At 31.8% G+C, this 22,089-nt stretch overlaps 5 protein-coding genes across 8 annotated transcripts; 2 read left to right on the forward strand and 3 right to left on the reverse strand.

Annotated features, from left to right (window-relative positions):
- Nucleotides 1–518: 518 nt before the first annotated feature.
- LOC134836953 (protein strawberry notch) lies at nt 519–6,678 on the forward strand. The gene is made up of 14 exons (XM_063852244.1): nt 519–672; nt 1,053–1,245; nt 1,382–1,435; nt 1,618–1,802; nt 1,863–1,950; nt 2,010–2,395; nt 2,457–2,863; nt 2,922–3,075; nt 3,138–3,418; nt 3,485–4,908; nt 4,962–5,100; nt 5,157–5,505; nt 6,284–6,326; nt 6,393–6,678. Exons 1-14 carry the CDS (start codon nt 670–672, stop codon nt 6,593–6,595), a joined length of 3,909 nt encoding a protein of 1,302 aa, XP_063708314.1. The 5' UTR covers nt 519–669; the 3' UTR covers nt 6,596–6,678.
- Nucleotides 6,679–7,179: 501 nt separating this feature from the next.
- LOC134836956 (2-methoxy-6-polyprenyl-1,4-benzoquinol methylase, mitochondrial) lies at nt 7,180–8,390 on the reverse strand. Its single transcript, XM_063852248.1, has 4 exons — nt 8,166–8,390; nt 7,966–8,097; nt 7,533–7,887; nt 7,180–7,467 (listed from the first exon to the last, which is right to left on the reverse strand). Exons 1-4 carry the CDS (start codon nt 8,386–8,388, stop codon nt 7,254–7,256), a joined length of 924 nt encoding a protein of 307 aa, XP_063708318.1. The 5' UTR covers nt 8,389–8,390; the 3' UTR covers nt 7,180–7,253.
- Nucleotides 8,391–8,392: 2 nt separating this feature from the next.
- LOC134836955 (U4/U6 small nuclear ribonucleoprotein Prp3) lies at nt 8,393–10,167 on the reverse strand. Its single transcript, XM_063852247.1, has 3 exons — nt 9,332–10,167; nt 8,784–9,260; nt 8,393–8,719 (listed from the first exon to the last, which is right to left on the reverse strand). The coding sequence occupies exons 1-3, from the start codon at nt 10,101–10,103 to the stop codon at nt 8,457–8,459; spliced, it is 1,512 nt and encodes a 503-aa protein (XP_063708317.1). The 5' UTR covers nt 10,104–10,167; the 3' UTR covers nt 8,393–8,456.
- Nucleotides 10,168–10,247: 80 nt separating this feature from the next.
- LOC134836954 (uncharacterized) lies at nt 10,248–14,260 on the forward strand. Of its 2 annotated transcripts, XM_063852246.1 has the most exons (11): nt 10,248–10,508; nt 11,405–11,507; nt 11,735–12,095; nt 12,154–12,225; nt 12,287–12,394; nt 12,456–12,635; nt 12,697–12,901; nt 12,971–13,008; nt 13,067–13,474; nt 13,546–13,599; nt 13,662–14,260. In XM_063852246.1, exons 1-11 carry the CDS (start codon nt 10,348–10,350, stop codon nt 14,054–14,056), a joined length of 2,085 nt encoding a protein of 694 aa, XP_063708316.1. In that variant the 5' UTR covers nt 10,248–10,347; the 3' UTR covers nt 14,057–14,260. The 2 variants fall into 2 exon arrangements, with proteins under 2 accessions (XP_063708316.1, XP_063708315.1); XM_063852245.1 differs by having other exon boundaries at nt 12,697–13,008.
- LOC134836952 (phosphatidylinositol 4-kinase alpha) lies at nt 14,158–22,021 on the reverse strand. 3 transcript variants are annotated; one of them, XM_063852243.1, is made up of 17 exons: nt 21,889–22,021; nt 21,590–21,782; nt 20,542–21,529; nt 20,274–20,483; nt 19,937–20,200; nt 19,676–19,871; nt 19,092–19,587; nt 18,653–19,026; nt 18,496–18,597; nt 18,233–18,429; nt 18,039–18,175; nt 16,024–17,983; nt 15,150–15,709; nt 14,843–15,089; nt 14,705–14,781; nt 14,544–14,626; nt 14,158–14,468 (listed from the first exon to the last, which is right to left on the reverse strand). In XM_063852243.1, exons 2-17 carry the CDS (start codon nt 21,677–21,679, stop codon nt 14,243–14,245), a joined length of 6,207 nt encoding a protein of 2,068 aa, XP_063708313.1. In that variant the 5' UTR covers nt 21,680–21,782; nt 21,889–22,021; the 3' UTR covers nt 14,158–14,242. The 3 variants fall into 3 exon arrangements, with proteins under 3 accessions (XP_063708313.1, XP_063708311.1, XP_063708312.1); XM_063852241.1 differs by having other exon boundaries at nt 19,676–19,883; XM_063852242.1 differs by having other exon boundaries at nt 19,676–19,883; nt 21,590–21,756; nt 21,889–22,008.
- Between the last annotated feature and the right edge of the window lie 68 nt (nt 22,022–22,089).

Genomic DNA, 22,089 nt, shown 5'->3' on the forward strand with positions numbered 1-22,089 from the left:
AATGTATAAAAGACAAAATAAAATAATAATAAAACAAATAATGATGTTTATTTATTTACATTGAGAATCTTTTTGATTGATTCGTAAGAATTTAAAGATTCTGTGGCAATAGCATCAAAAATTGAAGGAGAATTTCTCGTGGTACATGTTAAATGAGCTGTTTCTGCCATTAAGTTTTTATTTGGTGATCAAAAACTTTAATAAACAAATTTCAAATTTGAATATTCTGACAAATGTTCAATTTTCAGGCCGATACAATAATCAATTTTGTTATTGATTTCAAAGAACTATTAAATTTCATAAGAAGTTTTTCAGTTAGTTATTTATGAAAATTGAATATTTCTTATTAATCCTACATATTTATTTAGTGGTTTATTTATGATAATTATTGCTGAGTAGATTATTATATTTATTAGCCTGAATTTATTTATCGGCCAATCACTGAACGCTTGCGCTAAGACGAAAGGAAAACATGTAATGAAAAGCATTTTTTTGACGTTTCATAAAAAAAACAATCGGTTTTTTTGGCCGGATAGTGTCGTTTTTTCAACTTTTAATGCAAACATATTATTTTTAAAAAGTGTATTTGCATAAAACTTACATAAAGTGACAAAAGAAAAAACGTATTAATAGACAAAATACTTCATTGCTGCGAAAATTTTGTTACAAATGGTAAAAATCAATAATTTATTTTTTCGCGGTCTACTTTCTTCACAATCGAGTGCAATCGAGCTTTATGTCCACTTGTATTCGTTAGCCCTTAAGATATCATTTTTATAAAGAAAATACCAATTTTGTTGTAATTTGGCTCAGAGTTGGTAAATGGCTATTGCCATTTTTAATAAATCGATATTAAATACGCGTTTAAAAAATTGCTTTAACATGCCGGAATGCATACAAACCTGCAGATATTTTGTTTACATATTATTTGTTTAAATCATTCTTATATATATCTCATAATGTTGCTAATAATTTTGCCTAGGATAAAAGTTTTAAATTTTTGCCAAAGAGGGTGTGGTCAATGAAGTAAATGTTCTGTCTTTATTTTTAAGGAAAAGGATAACGTATTTGATGTAGACAACTTGAGTTCTAGCGAATCAGACTTCGATGAGGATGAAGATCCAGACAAAGTGGAAGTACCTGGAGGAGGTATCGATTTAGCAACTATTTCAAATGTCAAGAAAGCAAAACCAGAGGAAAGCTTGTCTGTACATAAAAAAAGTAATCCTAATGTCGAACCAACAGGTAAGATATAAATTATCTTAACATTTTTTAAGTAAGCTGGCCTTTAAAAAAAAAACACAAATTAAATTATATAAATGAATTAAAGTGATTAAATGTTAAACCCTAAATATGTATTTAATTCGATTTACCATCTAAGGTATGAATGTAAGCAACACAGCTATGTTCTCACCAAGTATGTTTCTAGCTCAAAGTAAGTGGAAATTATTGAAAAAACATTGTATTGAACTAAAGAAACTTCCGAATAAGTTTCAATTTGGTTTGTTTTTCTTAGTTTTTTTTTTTTTACATAATACAATTATGTTTTATTTATATTTTCTATTGTTTGATACAAATTTATATACTTGTTATTAATTTTTTCAACATTTATACTAGTGGAAATGGCTTTAGGAGGGGGCTCTAGTCGAGGAAGTGTACCACATTTTAATCAAATTATGTTACAAAATCTGCAATCAATGTTGCTTGCAAATCCATCTTACTTGACTGGAGGGATTCCCAACAAATTACTATCTCAAATGTGGACTCCAGATCTAGCAAATAAAACTACAACCAATATTTCGGTGTGTTTTAATTATTTATTTTTGTTTTTAAGATGACCTTTTTATCTTTTATGTATTTAGTCGATAAACCACGAACCAGAAGAAGAAGAGCCAGATGACGAAGAAATAGGTGTGGCAGAAACCTATAGTGATTACATGCCAACAAAATGTATTTTACAATATTTAAGAATATATTAAATAGACAAAATTAATTTTAGTTTTTTCTAGTGAAACTTGGACGCAAACATCCTGATCCTGTTGTAGAGACTGCATCTCTGTCGTCTGTTGAACCCGCCGATGTATATTACAGTTTATCGATACCAAACGAAACTATTTTGAATTGTCAACTAAGTGCACTTCAATTAGAAGCCATTGTATATGCTTGCCAAGCACATGACCATTTTCTACCAGATGGTTCAAGAGCGGGCTTTTTAATAGGTGACGGCGCTGGTGTAGGGAAAGGACGAACAATCGCAGGACTGATATTTGAAAATTATTTAAAGGGTAGAAAAAAAGCGATTTGGTTGTCGGTGTCCAACGATTTAAAATACGATTGTGAACGAGACTTGCGTGATATTGGAGCATCTCGTGTTGAAGTTTATTCGTTGAGTAAAGTAAGTTTTCTTTAAGTCATCGCAGTCGTTCTGTTTTTTTTTTAATATTATCCTGATCTAGCTTAAATATGCTAAAATAAATTCATCGGCAAATAACAACATTAGAAAAGGCGTGATATTTGGAACATATTCTGCTTTGATTGGGGAGTCACAAAATAATACAATAAAGTATAAAAGTCGATTAAAGCAGATACTGCAATGGTGTGGCGAAGATTTTGATGGTTTAATTGTATTTGATGAATGTCATAAGGCCAAAAACTTGTGTCCAACTGGTTCAAGTAAACCAACAAAAACTGGTTTAACCGCATTAGCTCTTCAAAACAAATTACCTAAAGCAAGAGTTGTTTATGCATCGGCAACCGGAGCATCTGAACCCAGAAATATGGCGTACATGGTAAGACTAGGAATTTGGGGGCAAGGTACACCCTTTCCTACATTTAATGATTTTATTAGCGCTGTGGAGAAACGGTAAGATTTTTTTTTTTAGATTTTTATTTGATAATAATCTTCTTTTTCTACTAATTAGTGGGGTGGGTGCAATGGAAATCGTTGCCATGGATATGAAACTTCGAGGAATGTATATTGCTCGACAATTGAGTTTTCACGGCGTCGGTTTTAAAATCGAGGAAGTTCCTTTATCTAAGGAATTTAAAAAAGTGTACGACGCTTCCGTAGAACTGGTAATTTGGATATATTTTAAAATTAAAATCAGGATTTTAAATTTCAAAATTACTATTTATAGTGGGTTGAAGCTATGCAAAAATTTACAGAAGCTGCTGAATTGATCGACGCGGAAAGCAGAATGAAAAAAACCATGTGGGGCCAATTTTGGTCGGCTCACCAACGTTTTTTCAAATATCTTTGTATTGCAGCAAAAGTAAATCACTGTGTGAAAATTGCTAGTGAAGCAATAAAATATGGAAAATGTGTTGTAATTGGCTTACAATCAACTGGCGAAGCAAGAACATTAGAACAATTGGAAAGGGATGACGGTGAGCTTACAGATTTCGTTTCAACTGCAAAGTAAATATTTTGGCTCTTTTTATCATGTTTAAATGTTACTTATGATGTATAAATGCATTATTCTAGGGGAGTTTTTCAATCATTAGTTGAAAAACATTTCCCAGCCCCCGATAGAAGTCGAATCAGCAGACTTCTTGGAATAGAAACTGGAGGAAATAAAACCATGCTTGAGCGAATTATGGAGGAAAAACCATCAACTAGTACTTCGGAAAATAAAAGAAAAAATAGTACAACGCGAGAGTTATCACATCGTACCAAGAAAACAAAGCATAACGAAACAGATTATGAATACGACTCATCTCAATCGAATGCATCTGATAGTGAAAGTGACGGAAGTGATCATGTATCAGACAGTAGTGGAAGTAGTGATTATAATCCTTTCGGCTCCGATTCTGATTCAGATGCTGATCCTTGGGTGGGAAAGCCTAAAAAGGAGAAGAAAGTCAAGTCACCACCAAAAAAAAAAGCTGTTTCGACTCAAGAGAAAATTCATGAGCATATTACTAAAAAGCAAAACGATACAAAGCCAAATATTTTTCAAGCCAATGGGTTTTCGATTACATTAGGACCTCCACCAAAAGATGCAATCGAAAGAGCGTGTGAGATGAAGGATGAGCTTTTACTTAAAATTGAACGACTAGGTGAACGATTACCACCTAATACGTTAGATCAGTTGATTGACGAATTAGGTGGACCTGAAAATGTTGCTGAAATGACTGGTCGTAAGGGTAGAGTGGTACAAACGGATCGGGGAAACATCCAATACGAATCCCGCTCCGAACAAGATGTGTCGCTTGAAATATTAAATTTGACAGAAAAACAAAGATTCATGAATGGTGAGAAAGATGTTGCTATTATATCAGAAGCAGCGTCGAGCGGTGTATCTCTACAGAGCGATCGGCGAGTCAAAAATCAAAGACGACGTGTGCATATTACATTGGAGTTGCCATGGTCGGCCGACAGAGCTATTCAACAATTCGGTCGAACTCATCGTTCAAATCAAGTAAATGCTCCAGAATATGTATTTTTGATATCTGATCTTGCAGGAGAACGTCGATTTGCTTCCACTGTAGCAAAACGTTTAGAATCTTTAGGTGCTCTAACGCACGGTGACAGACGAGCCACTGAAACACGAGACTTATCACAATTCAATATTGACAACAAATATGGAAAAAGTGCACTAGAATCTGTGATGAAAACTATCATGCAATATGAAAAGCCCATGGTACCGCCCCCTCAAGATTACAAAGGAGATTTTTTCAAAGACATAGCTGCTGCTTTGGTTGGTGTGGGCTTGATAGTTAACAGTGAACAGATGCCGGGTGTGCTTACTTTTGACAAAGATTATAATAACATTTCGAAGTTCCTCAATAGAATTTTAGGCATTCCAGTTGAATTACAGAATCGCCTTTTCAAATATTTTACAGACACGCTTGCAGCAACTATACTTCAGGCGAAGAAACTTGGTAAATTTGATCTTGGTATTTTAGGTAAGATAAACTTCATAACTAAGAACACTTGTAATGTACATTTCTGTTTTTAGATTTGGGTGCTGCAGGAGAGAATGTGAAACCGACAAAAATAATTAAATTTACAAGGAAACATTCAACTGGAGTGGCCCCTTGCGAACTATATACTGTACAAGTTGAGCGAGGAATGATATGGCAAGAAGCTATAGAAAAGTATGTTTACTATTTAACATTTAAGACCAAGTTATTTATCTCAAATTACTATTTAGATGGGCTGAACTTGCCGATCCTAAGGAAGGATTTTATTTATCAAATCAAATGAGAAATGAAAAAGCAACTGCAATTCTAGCTGTCAAGCTTGAAAATAATTCAAAAAAGAAATACGATAATACAAATAAAAGTAAGAAGGAGCAAATCATGTTCCAGATATATAGACCAAATACAGGATTGCAAATAAGGCACGAAAGTTTGTTTGAACTCGAAAAAAAATATAAAAAAGTGACATCTGAAGAAGCTGAAGCAGCGTGGACAGAACAATATGATTCTAGTATAAATACATGTTCACATGCCTACTGGAGAGGAAATTGTAAAAATATCAATATGGGCTTAGAGTGTGAAGTAAGTATATTTTTGTTGTGCTTACTTCCTGTGACATATGGGATACACAATTTTGTCGCATGTAAATTTATTTTAGTTTATGGTTAGGGCATTAAATTTAATTATTTCACTTTATGTCGCATGTGAATTTTGAGGGGGGCAAAAAAAATTATTTAATTTTTTTCACTAGTTTTTTGATGTGTTTGAACGTTAAACGTTTGTTATTCTCATTAAATAATTTTTTGTTTTCATTATTAAAAAGTTTTAACTTAAAATTTAACAAAATAAAAATTGAAGAAAAAAATTAAATTTTGTCAAATTAGTAAAAAATTTTTTCATCTAAATTTCGATAAAATTAAATAAAATCGATATTTTCGATATTTTTATAATGTAAATTTAAGTTATTTTTATTGTTTTAAAATCAAAAAGTACAAAATAATGTCAACATTTTTTCCTTTTTTCTAAATATTTTTCCCCCTAAATTTTTTCGACATAAGGCCGCATAATTTTTTTTGAACTTTTTGTCCCATGCCCCATTTCAAAAGCCGAAAATCCAATGGGGCAAAATAAAAAAAAAATAAAAATTTCTTAAAAAATTACCGTTTTTGGGTCTATTTTCATAATTTTTTACAAGAATTTTCTTCTCTAATTTTTTTTTTTCGAAAATCATTAAATTTTTTTTTTTTTAAATTTTTTGATTTTTTAATAGATTTTTTTTCCTATATGACTTGCATCCCTATGCTAAATTTTAGCTTTTAGTATACATATGTACATACATATATTTAAAATCTAATTTTAGACAGGATTACGACGTCGGACGTATCATGTTTTAGCCGGCACAGGTAAGTCTAATTTTCATTTTAATAAGTTTATCGATTTGTAAATTAATTTTGTTCTCGCTATTGTAGTTTTATCGGTTTGGGCTAGAGTTGAAAATTTGCTAGCAACTAGGGCTGGCCAAAATAACAAAATGCAAGTTATACGTTTGAGGCCAACAGAAGACAAAAAGATAGTTGGTACTCTTATTCCAAAAAATTGCGTAGAACCTTTAATCCAAAGCTTATCATCAGATGCAGAAAAGGTCGAAGAGACAACTTTCGAAAAACGTTAGTTTTTTTAATAAATTTACTTTAGTATGTATTTAGTAATAATCATTAAATAACTTTGTCAAAAAAATAAAATAAAATAAAATAAGGCCGCTCCAAATTTTTTTCTATGTTTTTGTCCCCTGCCCCATTTCAAAAGCCGAAAATCCAATGGGGCAAAATAAAAAAAAAGTTAAAAATTTCATCAAAATTGACCATTACTTTTTCAAGGAATTTTCAAAAATTTTTTAAAATATTTTCAATTTTTAAATTTTTTTGTATTCAAAATTGTATTTTAACATGAATTTTCTTCTTTAAATATTTTTTACAAAAAATTACTTTTCAAAATTTTTTGACAGTTATTTTTATGAAATTTTTTTGTTAAAATTTTTAACTTAAAATACTTTCAGATCAATTTTAAATCATCAATTCTCAATGTAGATACCATAAAAACATCTAAAATATTCATGAAAGATCAAAATTTGTTAAAATTTTGTCATTCTGTATGAAACAGTATTTCAAAACTTTTTTTTTATTTTGCCCCCCCCCATTTTGAAAAAAATTTTTTGGGACAAAAACATAGAAAAAAATTTGGAGCGGCCTAAATAAATAAAAAAAAGAATATAACTTAAACAACCACAAAATGAAGCAATCATTTTTATTTTCTTAGTCGAGAAAATATATTCATAGTTTAAAACCAGAGTGAATTGAACATATGCCTAAGCTTAAGTTTTCATATGTAACCATTTTAAATCCAGCTTCTTCAATCATGTATTTAAACTCATTCTGGTTTGGAAATTTTCGTATACTTTCTACCAAATATTGATATGGTTTCCAACTCCCGGCTAGTATTTGTCCCATTGGTGGAATAACTTGAAAAGAATATTGGTCATATAACCTGAAATCAAAGAATCCTGAATTAGATTGATTTGTAAACTGATTAATATTTTGCATATAGCATACCATTGCAACGTTTTATTTTCAAGATGACTAAATTCTAAACACATAAAACGTCCTCCTGGTTTCAATACCCTATAAGCTTCTAGAAGCGCTTTTTCTATATTTGTAACGTTTCTTATACCGAATGCAATGGTGTATGCGCTAAATGAATCATCATCGAATTGAAGATTTTCTGCATTTGCAACTGCCCAGTTTATTTTGCAGTACTCTAATTTATCGAGTTTTAAATCTTTTGCACGTTGTTTTCCCACTGATAACATATTTTCGTTAATGTCAGCTATAGTAACTTGACTCAACGGCGAGACCGATTTGTTATGGACGGACTTCAAGTAGTTGGCAAAACGAAAGCTAATATCACCTAAGGGAAAAAATTCAAACAGTAAATGTTGAAATGAGGATCTTTATATTCAAAGTTACGTATTTTTTTATGTATTACCAGTTCCTCCTGCCATATCTAATAAATGAGTACCCATGGTGGGTCCTAACCGTTGAATGAAAATATCCTTCCACATTCGATGAATTCCAAAAGACATGGCATCATTCATCAAATCGTAGTTCGCTGCAACATCTATTGAAAATAAATTTAACAAAAAATTTCAAAACATTAATTTCCATGTAAATAATATGTATTTATACCAGCAAATACTTTGTAGACCTTTTCTGATTTTTCGTGAGCTGAAACATTCGTGAACCCAAAGTGTGTTTCTTTCTCTTCCTGAACATTGTTTCTCAGATAATTCGAACTGCTAATAAACCGTACAACTCTGGGTGTATGTTTAGAATTTCTAAAAAATAAAAGAACTGGATTCCACATATTGTATTTATTTATTTTCGAAACGTTATTTATGAAAAATGACATGTAATTTTCCCAGTTGACAAATGAGTTTCCCAGTTAACAGAACCATACGAATACATATGTGAAAATTCTCAGCATTCTAAAACAGCTCCAGAATAGGAAAGATCCCAATAATGTTCAACATGATGTTTTTGGAACAAATCCCTTGCTGCTTTTTCATTTGGCAGGCTTTTGAATTTTATTTCTCCAAAATTTCTTCGTTGGCTGATTCCTTCCCACACCAAGACACATGTATTTGGAACTTCTTTACCATCTGCATCTTTAACCAAATCCTCATCCCACTTAATACGATTCATCATAAGACGTCTATACTTTTTTTGTTGTTTTGGTCCACCTTAAATAAAATAAAATTTGTATTATTAACATGATGAAATTAATTTATGGGAAAAAAAATTTACCTTCTACAACAACCACGCAACAATCTCGAAACAAAACCACAATTCCGGTCATGAGCAATTGTTTCGCATTAGTTTCTACTTTAAACTTTTTACTGGCATTTGAATGTAAATCTCGTATTCTATAAACCGAAACATGTACTCCTAAGGATACGTCTTCCTTAATTTTTCGAATTTTTTTCTCACGTTTTTGCTCCGTAGTTAATTTTCGTGCGTTATTAGTGTCTTCATGTAGTTTTTGTCGTTTTGCCATCTGTTCCCTGACATGCGCTTCAATTTTTGTTGGATCTTGGACTGCCTCAGTACCGAGGACTCTCATCAAATTGGATATACGTAACTTTGGTTCTGGCGGTTCGATCAATCCTAGTCTTATTTGTTCTTGTTGATCTTTCCATTGCTCGCGACGATTTTGTCTACGTAATTTTTTCTTTTCGTTCTTTGTCAAGAAAACTGGTAAGTATATAGGTCTGGATGATTCATCTATTAAATAAGAATTGAAAAAATAAAATAAAATAAAATGATAGATTTCATATAAAACAATGACAATTTACTTGGAGGTCGCATTTGTGTTGGGTGCTCAATGAGATTTGTTATGGCAGACTTTCTTATAGAAATATTTCCTTCCTGATCAAGTGTATCTAAGTCTTGCAAAAGTATCACGGAATCCCACCATTCCATATTGGGGGTGTCATCTAAATGGGCATCAGTTTTCGGTGCAATGAGGGCTAATTTGGTTGCTGAGCTTATTCCAGTTTTTCTGGCTATCTGCGAGATTTCAGCTTGCAATTTTTCCAATTGAGCACTCATTCGTTGTCGTTCTCCCATGATTTGAAATTTACCAGGTTCATGAAAACGCAAAGCTCTTTTAGGACGTATGGGACCTTTGATAAGGAGTCGATCATCATGAAATTTATTATCTGTGGTTTCATCATACTTTTTCTCATTCGAATGAACTTTATTCGCTTCTTTTTTTTTTGCTCGCAAGTTTGCCTTGAGTGTTGGCTGAAGTAAAGGGACAGATACCTCTCGACCGGTCTGGTCTATAGTTCTTCCTTCAGAGTCCAAAATGAAAGACGTTGGTTTTAAGGCAACTGGCTGTTGTGGAATGATTCCTATTTTAGCCTTAATTTGCTCTTGTAACTCTTTTATTTTATTTGCTCTTTCGACATCTAACAATGGCATGTTTCTCGTAAGCAGAGATGGAGCATTACTTATTTGTGATTTCAGTAGTTTTCTCTTCCGCGCTTCAATTTCTTTTTGGGCATTTGCCATCATTTGTTTAATTTGTATACTCGAAAGATCGCTATTATTTTGTTTCTCCATGTTCTTACTATTTTAAATAAATATTCTCGACAATTGAAAACTAAAACTTGATTATATTTATTTATATAGGTAGTTAAAAAACGTATTTAAACGTCAAGAAACGTCAAGACAGCACCCAGACTGTTAAACATCGTACAAAGACATGCCTGTCCACTGTTTATAAAACAAACAAAAATATTTATTTAAATAAGAAATATTTATTTTAAGCAGGAAAAAATTATTAACACAAAATCGTAAAGTCATCATGTCATGTCTAGCAGAAAAAATAAGACGTCAAGAAATAGAAAAATTTGATTTTGCTAGTGAAATTAAAAATTTGAGACGAATTCAAAGAAACCAGCATTGCACTCCGCAAATTAGAAAAATTGTAATATCGTTAATTGATATTGCTAGTGACACCAAAAAGTAAGTTGAATTATTTATTTCAGAACATGATTTTTTGAAGAATATTTTACATTTTTCGTGAGTTGAGGACGCTAAGTCAGCCTAAATAAAGATTGAATTGATGTAGGCCGCCCAACTTTTGTGTCATTGTCAATTCAAACTTTATCAGTGAAATAACCACGGCTCGAAATAAAGTCTATAGAACCAATTTCGAATTTCAGTTCTTTTATTTTGAAAATATACCAAAAGGATCTTATTCGATTTTTAAAATGAGATTGATCAAATTTAACATAAAACATGCATGTTCTCTTGAAAATATGTTTTTTTTAAACTTAAAAAAAACAAAATAAACTTACTTTAACAAGACTTTCCCTATTAAAATTGGAAGTTTATTTTTTCAAATTCATTTAACTTGATGAATTTATTGATATAAATTTGATTTCTTCGACTTTTGCGCTCAAATTTGGAAAGAATATAATCAAAATTAAAAATAATCGTTCCATAAACGTTAAAATGTTTTTTTTTTCTAATTGATAAAGATGATTTCAATTTTATTTCTCCCATTTGGGCTTTTTGTTGGGCCTCTTTGAAAATTAAAAATATCGATTCGTTCTTTTCCAGCTGTTATTACTGTGATTTGTGTAATACTTGTTGATATATCAACTATCATTGGAAAATTTCCGATTTCACAGTCATTAATGCGGTTCCGATAAACAGTTCAGTGTCACTAAATGTATTTAATCCATTTTCTCGCCCAAATTAGCTCTATGCTGTTATTTAATATAAATTAGTGGGTATTTTTCAAACAAGACCTAACTAATCTATCCAGTCACTTTCAGTAAATTTTGAGACAATTTTTTAATTATTTATTTAGTAAAATATTTGATCTAGAAATTGGAACGAATTTTTCATTTCAGGTACTCTACTGAAGCATTAGAAGATTCGAAGCTACGTATTTTAATTCTAAAGAACAAATTTAATATCAAAGAAAAACATGACGATCAACTCAAGATAAAAAAGGTAAATAACATTAAATTAAATTAATAAAAGAATGCATAGTTTGGTAAATATGAGACATTCATATTCTTGGTGTGCATCAGTCGATGATAACGATACGAATATGAAGACGAGAGTTTGTGTGGGACAGCTTAACACCGGATATTAAACTTTGAATGTTTTTTTTTATCACACTTTAAACATAAAGTTTTAAACGCATATTTTTCTAAAATATGTTTAACATTTTTTAGTTTCAAAAAAGTAGTACAAAAAAAAAAGTTGACTTAGAGGAAACAGGACCACAAGAGATATCGAATTGTCCAAACGTCCGATCAAAATTAATACAATTCAAAATCAGTAGTGTAAAAGAAAAACCAGCTCCGAAAATTGTAAATCATAATTTAGGATTTTCATCTGCACAAAACGATAACTATGAAAAGGATAATAGAGTAAACCGAATATCTACCGATATAAGATCAATAGATTCTATGAATTCAGAACTGAAAAAAGAAATCATTAAAGATCTTCAAAGAGATTTATTCGAGCCATCGGAACAACTACAACAAAGTGCTACCACAACAACAACGACAAATTCTAAAGGAAATCAAATAAGTATGAGCCTGTTTCATTAACAGATTTTTCGGATACATTTTACTCTATTTTATTTTAGACTTACAAAATATTGATAAAATCAAGACTTTGAAAATAGTAAAGAAAAGCAATCCGAACATAACAGAAAATGGTGAATTTTATAACAATTTTGTTTTACTATAAAGCATGTTAAAAACTTCAATTTATTTTAGGACAAAAAACTTTTCATGATTTTCCATCAAAAAAAACTTTAGAATCTAACAATAATTTACCGTATGATAAGAGGTATCATTCAAATGAGAATATAAAGGCTATATCTGGTAATAAATGTGTTTATGACAATAAAAAATATTGTAAAATTTTCTATTTATTTCATTATAGCAGAACGAATTGTACGCGATCCTAGACTTCGAAAGTTACAATGCGTAAAGACGACAAATGAAGAATCAATTTTTACCAAAAAAGATCAAAAGGATGAACCTTTGAAAGACGATGAGCAAAAATCTAGAAGTATCAATACAAGAATTGAAGGACAGGAATGTCTAACGATAGAAGACTTAAGTAATGAATAGACTCATTTTATTTCAAAATGCAATTTTTTCTTGAACATACCAATTTTCAGAAGAGCATCTTTATGAAGAACAAGTTCCAGGAGATGAACTTTTAGAAGAGCAAATTACAGATGAGCTTCAGATTGTCAGTGATCAATCAAAAGTTCAAAACAACACAAATTATTCTAAAACTGTGAGTTGTGATGATACACAAAACTTTGAAGAGAAGAAAATTAACTATCCTACCGACAAAAACAATGAAGGACAAGATATTGAGTTTAGTGAAATCCCTACGAAACATCTGATTGAAAAAGAAAAACTATTTTCGCCAAATAAAGCAAACAGTGTGTCTACGGGTCAAATATTAAGAAGCATTTCTAGACGTAAGCATTTTTCCAGTTTATTTGAAAAGAAAGAGAAAAATTGTTATATTTGTGATAGGTGAAATTCGTGATTCTGATTATGATAGTGACCAAAATTCAGAAAATGGTATTGAAATAACGTTAGAATTGGCAGCAAAGCAGCAAAGTAGACATGAAAAAAAAAGAAAAGCAACAAAACGCACTGGCGTTCAAAGAAGATCAAAACGATTAAAACAAATAAAACCGGAAATAATAGAAGCGGATGAAAATACAGTCACGCCGCCAATACCAGAGCAAAATATAAGTACAGAACCAACTGAAATCAATGAATCAAATGAAATTTGTGATCCCGTAGTAGATATTGGGTCGAATATTCCAATATTAAATGAGCCGGTTTTGGAAGCCCAATCAGGATCACAAGAATATTGTTATGAAAAAAAATTAGATGAAATGGAATTTTTGATCAAATCAGAACCAATTCAAGCAGGTATGTATTATTTCCGTTATTTATGTGTATTAATCTTAACAAATAAATAAACTTTATAAAAAAATATACAGATTTTGGATTGACATTAGACATCAATGTTGAACAAGAATCATCAGTTGAACTAGGTATTTATGTTCAAATAAAATATATAAAACATCAGTAAAAAATATTATCGATACACTTTCAGATTTGAAGCCGAAAATCAAAGAAGAATTGGTTGATTTGCCTGATAATGAGATTGAAACAGCTCGTGTTACGATTGAAAACTTAAGTTTTGTAAATCATCAAATGAGTTTTCAATTTTCATGTCTCAAATGTCATTTTATCAGTATTGAAAGATCATTATTTTTGGAACATTTGAGTTTTCACATAGACTTGGAATGGTCGGGATTCTGCTTTGCGTGCGATACACATGTTAAAGGAAATGATGGCAATTTGTATGAAGAGTTTGATCATATGCTAAAAGTTCATGTAAAAAACAATGATATCATTGTTTTAGACAATGAGCCAAAAGCATGTCCTATTTTAAAAATTAGGGACTTAGATGGGGACCACTTGTCAAGAAAATATATGTTGAAATAATGAAAGACAATTTGTGTTTTTAATTAAGACCTATGGAGGGCAGATGTTTTTGAACTATTAAATTGGAGAAAAAATATTTATGTCACTTTTTAATTTGGCTTTCCTGTTTTATTTGAATTTTAGACTAAAAAAAAGTCAACATACATATATTGCATTTTTATTGCATTTTTTAACGAAGACAACAACTTAATATGGAATTTGATTTTGATAATACTGAATCATGTCGTATGTTCTTGTTCTAAAGTTTTGATACGAGTTTCTTATGACACCTAGCATGTGAGCAGCCGCTTCTTTGTTATTTTTGTTAGCCACGAATCTTTGTTTTAAAAGAGTAATTGTTTGTCCTCTGAAACATGGTAATCCAGTATCTAGCATTAGCGATACTAATGAGACCACTGCATCTTGATATGGTCTGTTAAATAAAAAATTGTATGACATTACCCCTTTTTGTTTTATATTCGATATTATATAAATAAATATATGATACCTTATGGCCAAAAACGCTTCGACGCACAACTCGCAAAACCATTTGAATGAAGCAGCTTCCATTTTTCCACCCATTATCATAACCTTAGTCAAAAAATAGAACAAAATATATTAAAGTATCTACATACAGCTAAATTTAAATTTCATTAGTAAAAATCATACCATTTCATCTGTTAACTTTAAATCAGGCTCAAAACCTATATTGCCTCCTGGGGAACTCTCGAACATAAAACCAAAATCTTAAAATAAAATAGATTGAAAATTTTCATATTGCCTTTAAGATTCTTTAAACGCATGTACCTATATGGATTATATGACCATCAGTATCAATCATAATATTACCATTATGTCGATCTTTTATCTGTAATAAATACCCTATCACAGAATAAGCTGCCATGGATTTAACAAAGTTACTTCTAGCTATTTGAAATTCTTTGGAAGTTTCATCCCCGTATTGATGTAAAAAATACTCGTAAAGCCCTGAATCAGTTTGTCTTCCCAATTGATCACGGCTCTTTGCATTTGGAACACATTCAATAACACCGCACTAAAAATATATTTAAATGTTTTGGTGGCTTTTTTTCTCATAATCTTATGTCATTCTTACTCCTGGTGCAGTTGCGACAACTCGATAAGGAAATAAAAACAAATCTAAACCAACTTGTTGAAAAACGTTTTTGAATATTGAAATAACTTGCAGTGCTAACATATCTTGTCTGACATCGTCACCCACTTTAAAAATTGCTGCCTGCCAACATTCAGCTCCAAAAGAGAATTTATCCACATTGAAATTCTCCGTTGTGCTGTTCGAAACATCCATTGCTATTTGTTCTAACTCTGTAATTCCACACCGATATACTTTAAATCTTGCTAAATAAGGTGCCTTAGCAGCACTTTGCATGGGTGTTCCACTATTATAATCTATATCGAGCACCATAGCTTCCGGGTTAGATGGAAGGTAGCATCCTGGTTGTACTTTTATACGACTTAAAGCTTCTAAACACGCTTTTTTTCTGGATGGACCCTTTGGAAACGATCTGATCTCTCCACTTACATTGGTGATTTTATCAAAAAATGCGAATTCTCGTTCATAAAATCTTTTTGCAGGCCCTGACAATGATGATGTTATTGTCTTCACCAAATTCTCAAGCACATCGTACAAAATAGCTGAAATGTATGTGGAATAACATAATAAAGTTTTTCGATGAAAATAAATAAAATGTTCATATCCTAACTCAATGTTTAAATTTTAAAAACATAACGTGAAACAAAATTATTTTTTGGAATATACCAAATAAATTATATACTTAATAAATGTAATTTTCCAATGTTTTGTCATATTTTCATAACTTTAATATTTTTTAAATCGTGTATTATGTATCATATCGAAGAAAATATTTTTCACAATAACTATTCCTGAGTTTAAAATGCAGCGGAAAATTAAATTTATTTGCATAGTAAATCATAATGAAATATCTTACGATCTTTATGTAGCTGATCTTCATCCATATACATATTTACAAGAGAGTTCCAAATCAGTTGATGGGCTACAATCTGTGACCTTGTACTAATTTGCTTAATAAATTCTGTAACGTAGCCCATACTATCATGTCTGAGGGACTGAACTAATTGAGGAATGTATGGTAGAACAGCTTCTGCTGGATATGAATTTAACGTGTTAACGGCATATTGTGCTGATAGCGGATGGGTTGGAAATTGACGCGAAAAGTAAGATAATGCTTGTATTGGGCCTGTTTTTGCCCAAGTTAACATATACACTAATTCGGGTGTGTCATTTAAAAGAGCTTTAGTAGTTACTAAATACTTAAGAGCTTCAGGTATATGCGCAACAGCCATTGGATCACAAGTGACAAGACGAGAGATTTCCTCTTCAATAACCTCAACACGAATTCTATGGGGTAAAAAGACCGCAAGTGCTGGGTTGTTAGCCCAAGCTAATCTTGTATAGTCTCGCCACATACTGACCTTCACTGGTCTTGCTCGCCATTCCATAATCGAGTCTTCTCCGGGGATTTGCATTTCAGTGTTGGATAGAGGATTATACCAGATAATTAAAAATTCAATTTCTGCTGCTAATAGCTCCAATATCAGATTTCTTTTTTTCATGTAATCTCTGTCATATGAATCTTTTAAAAATGGAAGACGTTTGTTTCGACTTCCAGATTTCTTGGATAGAGTTGAGGTTGAATGAGGAATCGTTATAGTGTTATACCACCCTGTTCCTGTACTTGTACCAGTGTTCGAGATTCTACCGAATTCGCTTCCCGCTGTTGATAGAGTGTCGCTTTGCTTATTAACTGAAACATTCAGATTGTTGGGATTCATATCATAGTCACTCATTTCCGACGCAATCAAATGCTTTTTTTCACTTCTCATGGTTTGCCAAAACTTTATGAGGATCAAAATATCTTCATATAGTTCATCACGACTTTGTGACGGACACATTTGCTCTGCACAAAAATAGTCCAATGCATAGTAGTATATTCTTTCTCTTAAGATATTGCGAGCAATGGATTTCGTTATTATATTTCCTTGAAGTAAAGATAATCCACATTGCAAGAATTTGAATCTACAACCTACGGTCATCACATTTCGTGTAAAATTAGGAGGATTTTGTGTCATAGGTAAACTCCTATGTAATAGCATACAAAACATTTCGACTTTATCACGATTACAATATTTGGCTGTGTCAACCATTTCCGAAATTAATTGTAACCAAATAATGTGTGGCATTATATTAATTTTTTCTGGGACCAGGTTACAGCCATCATATGCAGCCAAAGGGCTGGCCAGTTTTGTTTCTAAAGTAAATAGTCCAATTCTTTTGTCGAATGTGGTTTGCCATGCTCCCACCATTTCTTGAATAAAGCACAACTCTAAATCCTGTCTGGACGTTATAATCCATTGCCATACTTCTACAGATGTTTCCATTGCTGCTGTTGTGAATAGCTCTACATGAGATGTCGATATTGCATGCAACAGTTTTCTGTTGATTCCAGAACACAAAATAAGATATCCAGCTGCTCTCCAAACTGCACCTCTATGCTTTAGATTATCTTTCTCGGCACATGCTTGCCATATGTCTGACACTAATTTATCGGCGAGACCATTTTTTTCCTCATCATTTAAAACGGACAAAAGACCAGAAATTTCGCCTGCATATTTGCTTCTCAAGCATAAAACAGCTACAAATCGGGATGTCTCGCTATTTTGTAACTTTTTATTTGTTTTTGAAGAATTCGTTTCCCACGAGTGCAAAACAGAGTCAAACGCCAACGACAATCCACTATGTACAGCTAAATTACCGATTTGAACTTGATTTGGGTACTCTTGCAAATGGCTTCTAGTCGATATGGGTGCCCATTTCATAGCCTCTGTTACGATCCCTTGACAACGATCAGCAAAATCTTTAAAGCGATTCTTAAACGATATAAATGATTGCTTAGTGTAAAAACGGGCAATAAAAAAATCGTACTTCTCTTGATGGCAAGGAGTCCATAAGCTGCAATGAATATGGTGTTGAGCTAACTTGTAATGTAGGTATCTCCTCATTTGGACTAATTGTTAAGGAATAGGCTAAAAGTTGAAGAATATCCAACATGCACCATAGAACTTAAATTAATCAAATAAATTAGTTGCAGAAAAGCTAATTGAAAATTTAATATATACCTCTTCTATTCCACAATAAGTGAGGGAATTTATCTACTAATTGGGACAAAAACTGATCAGCTACTACTTGAATTTGTTTATGAATATGATTAAAATACACAAGCAAAAGCATGGCTTGTGACTCAAGTACGTTTTCTCTGATTTTTTCGTTTTCAATTAGAACATTGCAAAATTTCTCAAACACCTGGTCACCAATACTAAGCAAATTAAAAGTTTTTGAATTATTAGCAATTGTTACAAATACTAGTTATAATAATATTTACCATCGCACACAGGCCCACATTCCATATTTATCTTTCATAAGAGCTGCATCACATAAATACTGTAATAAAGGCTCCAAACTAGGGTACTCTGAGTTTTCGACTCTGTAAAAGAAACAAACATTAGATGCGTAAATACTTATTGAAATTTTTAAATGACCTTAACGTTTCTAGCCAATATACACTCAATAAATATGTGCTTTGTGCGAATGTCAACTTGTTTATGTTTACAGCAATTTCACCTGTTGGATGGTTTAACAAGACTAATATTTGCCCTCTCATATCTTGTAAACTAACTTTGCTAGATTTTATAGCTGATGTGTAATTTAACTCTCTCATTTCGGATCGATATGCTGTTTGAGATATTAATAGTGGAGACTTTGATGCAATTTGTTTAACACCTTTAATCCATTCAGCTGGCCATAGTTTAGGATTTGTGAATCCCATAACAACACAATACAACCAAAAGTCTTTGAATAACTTGTGTAAGCGAGATTTCGGATGTTTTATTGGAGGTAATCGTTTAATCAAAAGCTAAATTTTAAATTTAATGTACGTCATTTTAAATTTTAAATGAGAATTTGTAAAACTAAACTTACAGCTATCACGGGAATCTGCATGCCTAAGTTTCCGGCACTACTGCTAGCTTTCAGATGTACTGACGTTGAGTCATGCATTCTTTCACCCTCTAAACCAACCTGAACAAACAATTCCAAGAGTTTTATTAGTAAATCCAACATGTCATTTTCTCCTTGAATATTGGCGGCGATATTTCCCAAAGCGTTTATTACTGCATCCGATATTTGGTTGTACTGTTTACTTTGTTCCGAGTGCGTATTGTAAGCCAAGGAGGCTGATTGAACAATGACAGTTGAAAACATTTTCATGATTTCATCAAAAATTTGTGGTTCGCATTTAGAAATTATAATGCATCCTAATTGATCAACAATCAAGATATTTTGTTCTGTTGGGACTTTACAGAAGCGCTGAATAAAAAACTGAAGTATGTTCTGTGTGGTCTTCGGTGTTTCTTTTAACGCAACTGCTATTGTTCCAAGCGCAACAATAATATTTGACGACACAAGAGTAGATTCGCTAAAATTAAACAAAAAAAAAAATAACAATAATAAAAATTTAAACATTAATGAATATAGGATGCTACAAAGAAATATTTTCAGTTTACTTTGAGTGCTTTTCAGCGGTAAATAAGCGGTTAGAAACATTTGCAATCAAAGCTGGTACACAGTATTGATCCAAAGTGTGGGCAGCCTTTAGAGCCAAGCTAAGATTTTCAATAGCTGAATCACGTAATACTTCAAATCCCGTTGGTGCTGATTTCTGTATAATGTGTGGCATGTGAGTTTGTGATGAATGAGCTTCTGGAGAATTCACTAAAATATAGTATTTTAAAATATTTTCAAAATTTGTTGATATTGAATAATACCTATTATAAAAGTTGGACTTGTTTCGTTTTCTTTTTTTTGTTGAGCTTGAGCTTGAACATGTAATTTTGTCAGTATGGGACTTGGATCTATTAGAAAATCTCTTAAATAGGAAATAGAGGTGCCAGCAATATTAGGAAATTTTTGAGCCAATTTGCCTAATCCTTCTAAGCAAACTATCAGTAGAGGCATGTGTTCCAAAACTATTTTATGACTTAATACAGAATTCAGTTTTTGATATAACCTTCCACATAGTTTATCCGCCTCTGAAATTAGAAAAGAAAAATATGTATGTTCACAACATAGAAAATACTTTTAATGTTTGGTGTTAATTTGTACCTGCTTCATCGCCAATCGCCCATACAAGCAATTCAACGCAAGCTGCATTAGCCATCACGTTCATGCCATACCTATTAACAGCACCATTGTCAATATCTTTCTTTTCCCTTTCATTAACATCATATTGTTTATTTTGAATCTCAGTTTGACCGATTAAGAATAATCTTTTTACGAATTCTTGAACATCTTTTGTAAATGGTAAGGGTAGATCTAAAACAAAAAAAATGCCTTGTAAAAATAATTCGTGAATGAATAAATAAACAGTTACCAATTTGATTATCTAGTATTTCCTTTAAAAGTGTCACCATAACAAGATTTATAGTCTCAGAAAAGCTTTTATATCCAAAAAATTTAAGTTGATGAAGATTAAAAATATCACATGCTTGATCATCCAAGTACTCTAACAATTCTTTTGTAAGGAGCTTTTTAGCAATTGCAAATATCGATTGCAGATGATTAATGGGAAAATGTATCTTAGTCTTTTTTGAGTTTGTCTCATTTGGTAAACGCATGCATGAGAACTGGTTAAAACTTGATCCAATCTTTGTAAAAAAATATGTTTTTGGATCATAAGTTACGGAGCTGGAGTATCCTGCACCTTTTATCAGCATTTTAGGAGATACAACATCAACTGAATCAATGCTTAGACTTCCAGAAAGTGATCTTGGAACGATTGATCGAAAGTGGTTCAAGCTGCAATGTCTCTGGGAATTTACCGTTACTTGATATAAACTATTTTCATTTGGTAGATTGTAGCAATCAACTCTAGGAAATAATCTGCACAGCAAAGGCTTTTCATCTATTCCTGCAAATCGACTAATTGATCTGCCTAACCCAAGCAAAATAGGAACAATGGCTTTACACAAAATTATCGATTGTATCGCACTATTGTCTTTGCTAGTTTTAACTAAATTTGCAACTACTCCCAAAGTTTCAACTTGACTCTGAATTATTTCATTTTTATACATTGGAAGATGAACAGCTATGTCGGATAAGAGTGTGTTGACGCAGAAAGTAAAGCGTTCTGCCGCTGGAATTTTTCCTGAATAGTTCCTGACAACAACATCATCAATCCAAACAACTTTAGTTAATGACCTCACAAGTTTTATTAAATACGGGACAATTTGTTCGTGATGTTGGCACCCACTTTCTAAAAAGTATATTCCCAATGCCAGTACACCATCTTGTGCTTTAGAATCTAGACAAAATACACCAGCAGCATTTTCTCGAGGACAGTGAGAAAACAAAAGGTTGACCTGTAGTTTTTTTCTTATTAATTATGCTAACTTAATTTATTTATTTTAATTTATATTTACCTTTTCCCAAGGAGTAGGTTTAATTTTTGCTAGCACCCTTGCCAAAGCAAACACTGTGGTTTGAAATGAGAACTTTTCGTTTTTGGACATTTTCCAGACTGAATATATGATATGATGACCCTTTTACTCAAAATCAACGATTGCAATCAATTTTCATAAAATTCGCTCTTCATGGAGTACAGTGAAAAAAAATCTATTGTTAAATATTTATTATTTATTTACTTTTTTGACAGCTTAGTGTTGCCATCCGACCCGGTTCTGTTCTGGTTTGCAATGAAAATTTTGTTTTATTTATTTACCTTAATGATATTATTTACTTCAAATACCGTAAATCATCATACGTAGCTAAATCAAAAATATGTAATGGACAAATTCACGAATTTTTCTCTGCTATTATTGATGTGAAGCAAACAAACACCTATCGACAATTGAATTGTTGAATCTAAATAAGTAACTTCCACTAATAATAACTAATGATTTAATTCGGCTTTTAGAAAGCG

Source organism: Culicoides brevitarsis, chromosome 1 (genome assembly GCF_036172545.1).
Source record: "Culicoides brevitarsis isolate CSIRO-B50_1 chromosome 1, AGI_CSIRO_Cbre_v1, whole genome shotgun sequence".
Lineage (NCBI taxonomy): Eukaryota > Metazoa > Arthropoda > Insecta > Diptera > Ceratopogonidae > Culicoides > Culicoides brevitarsis.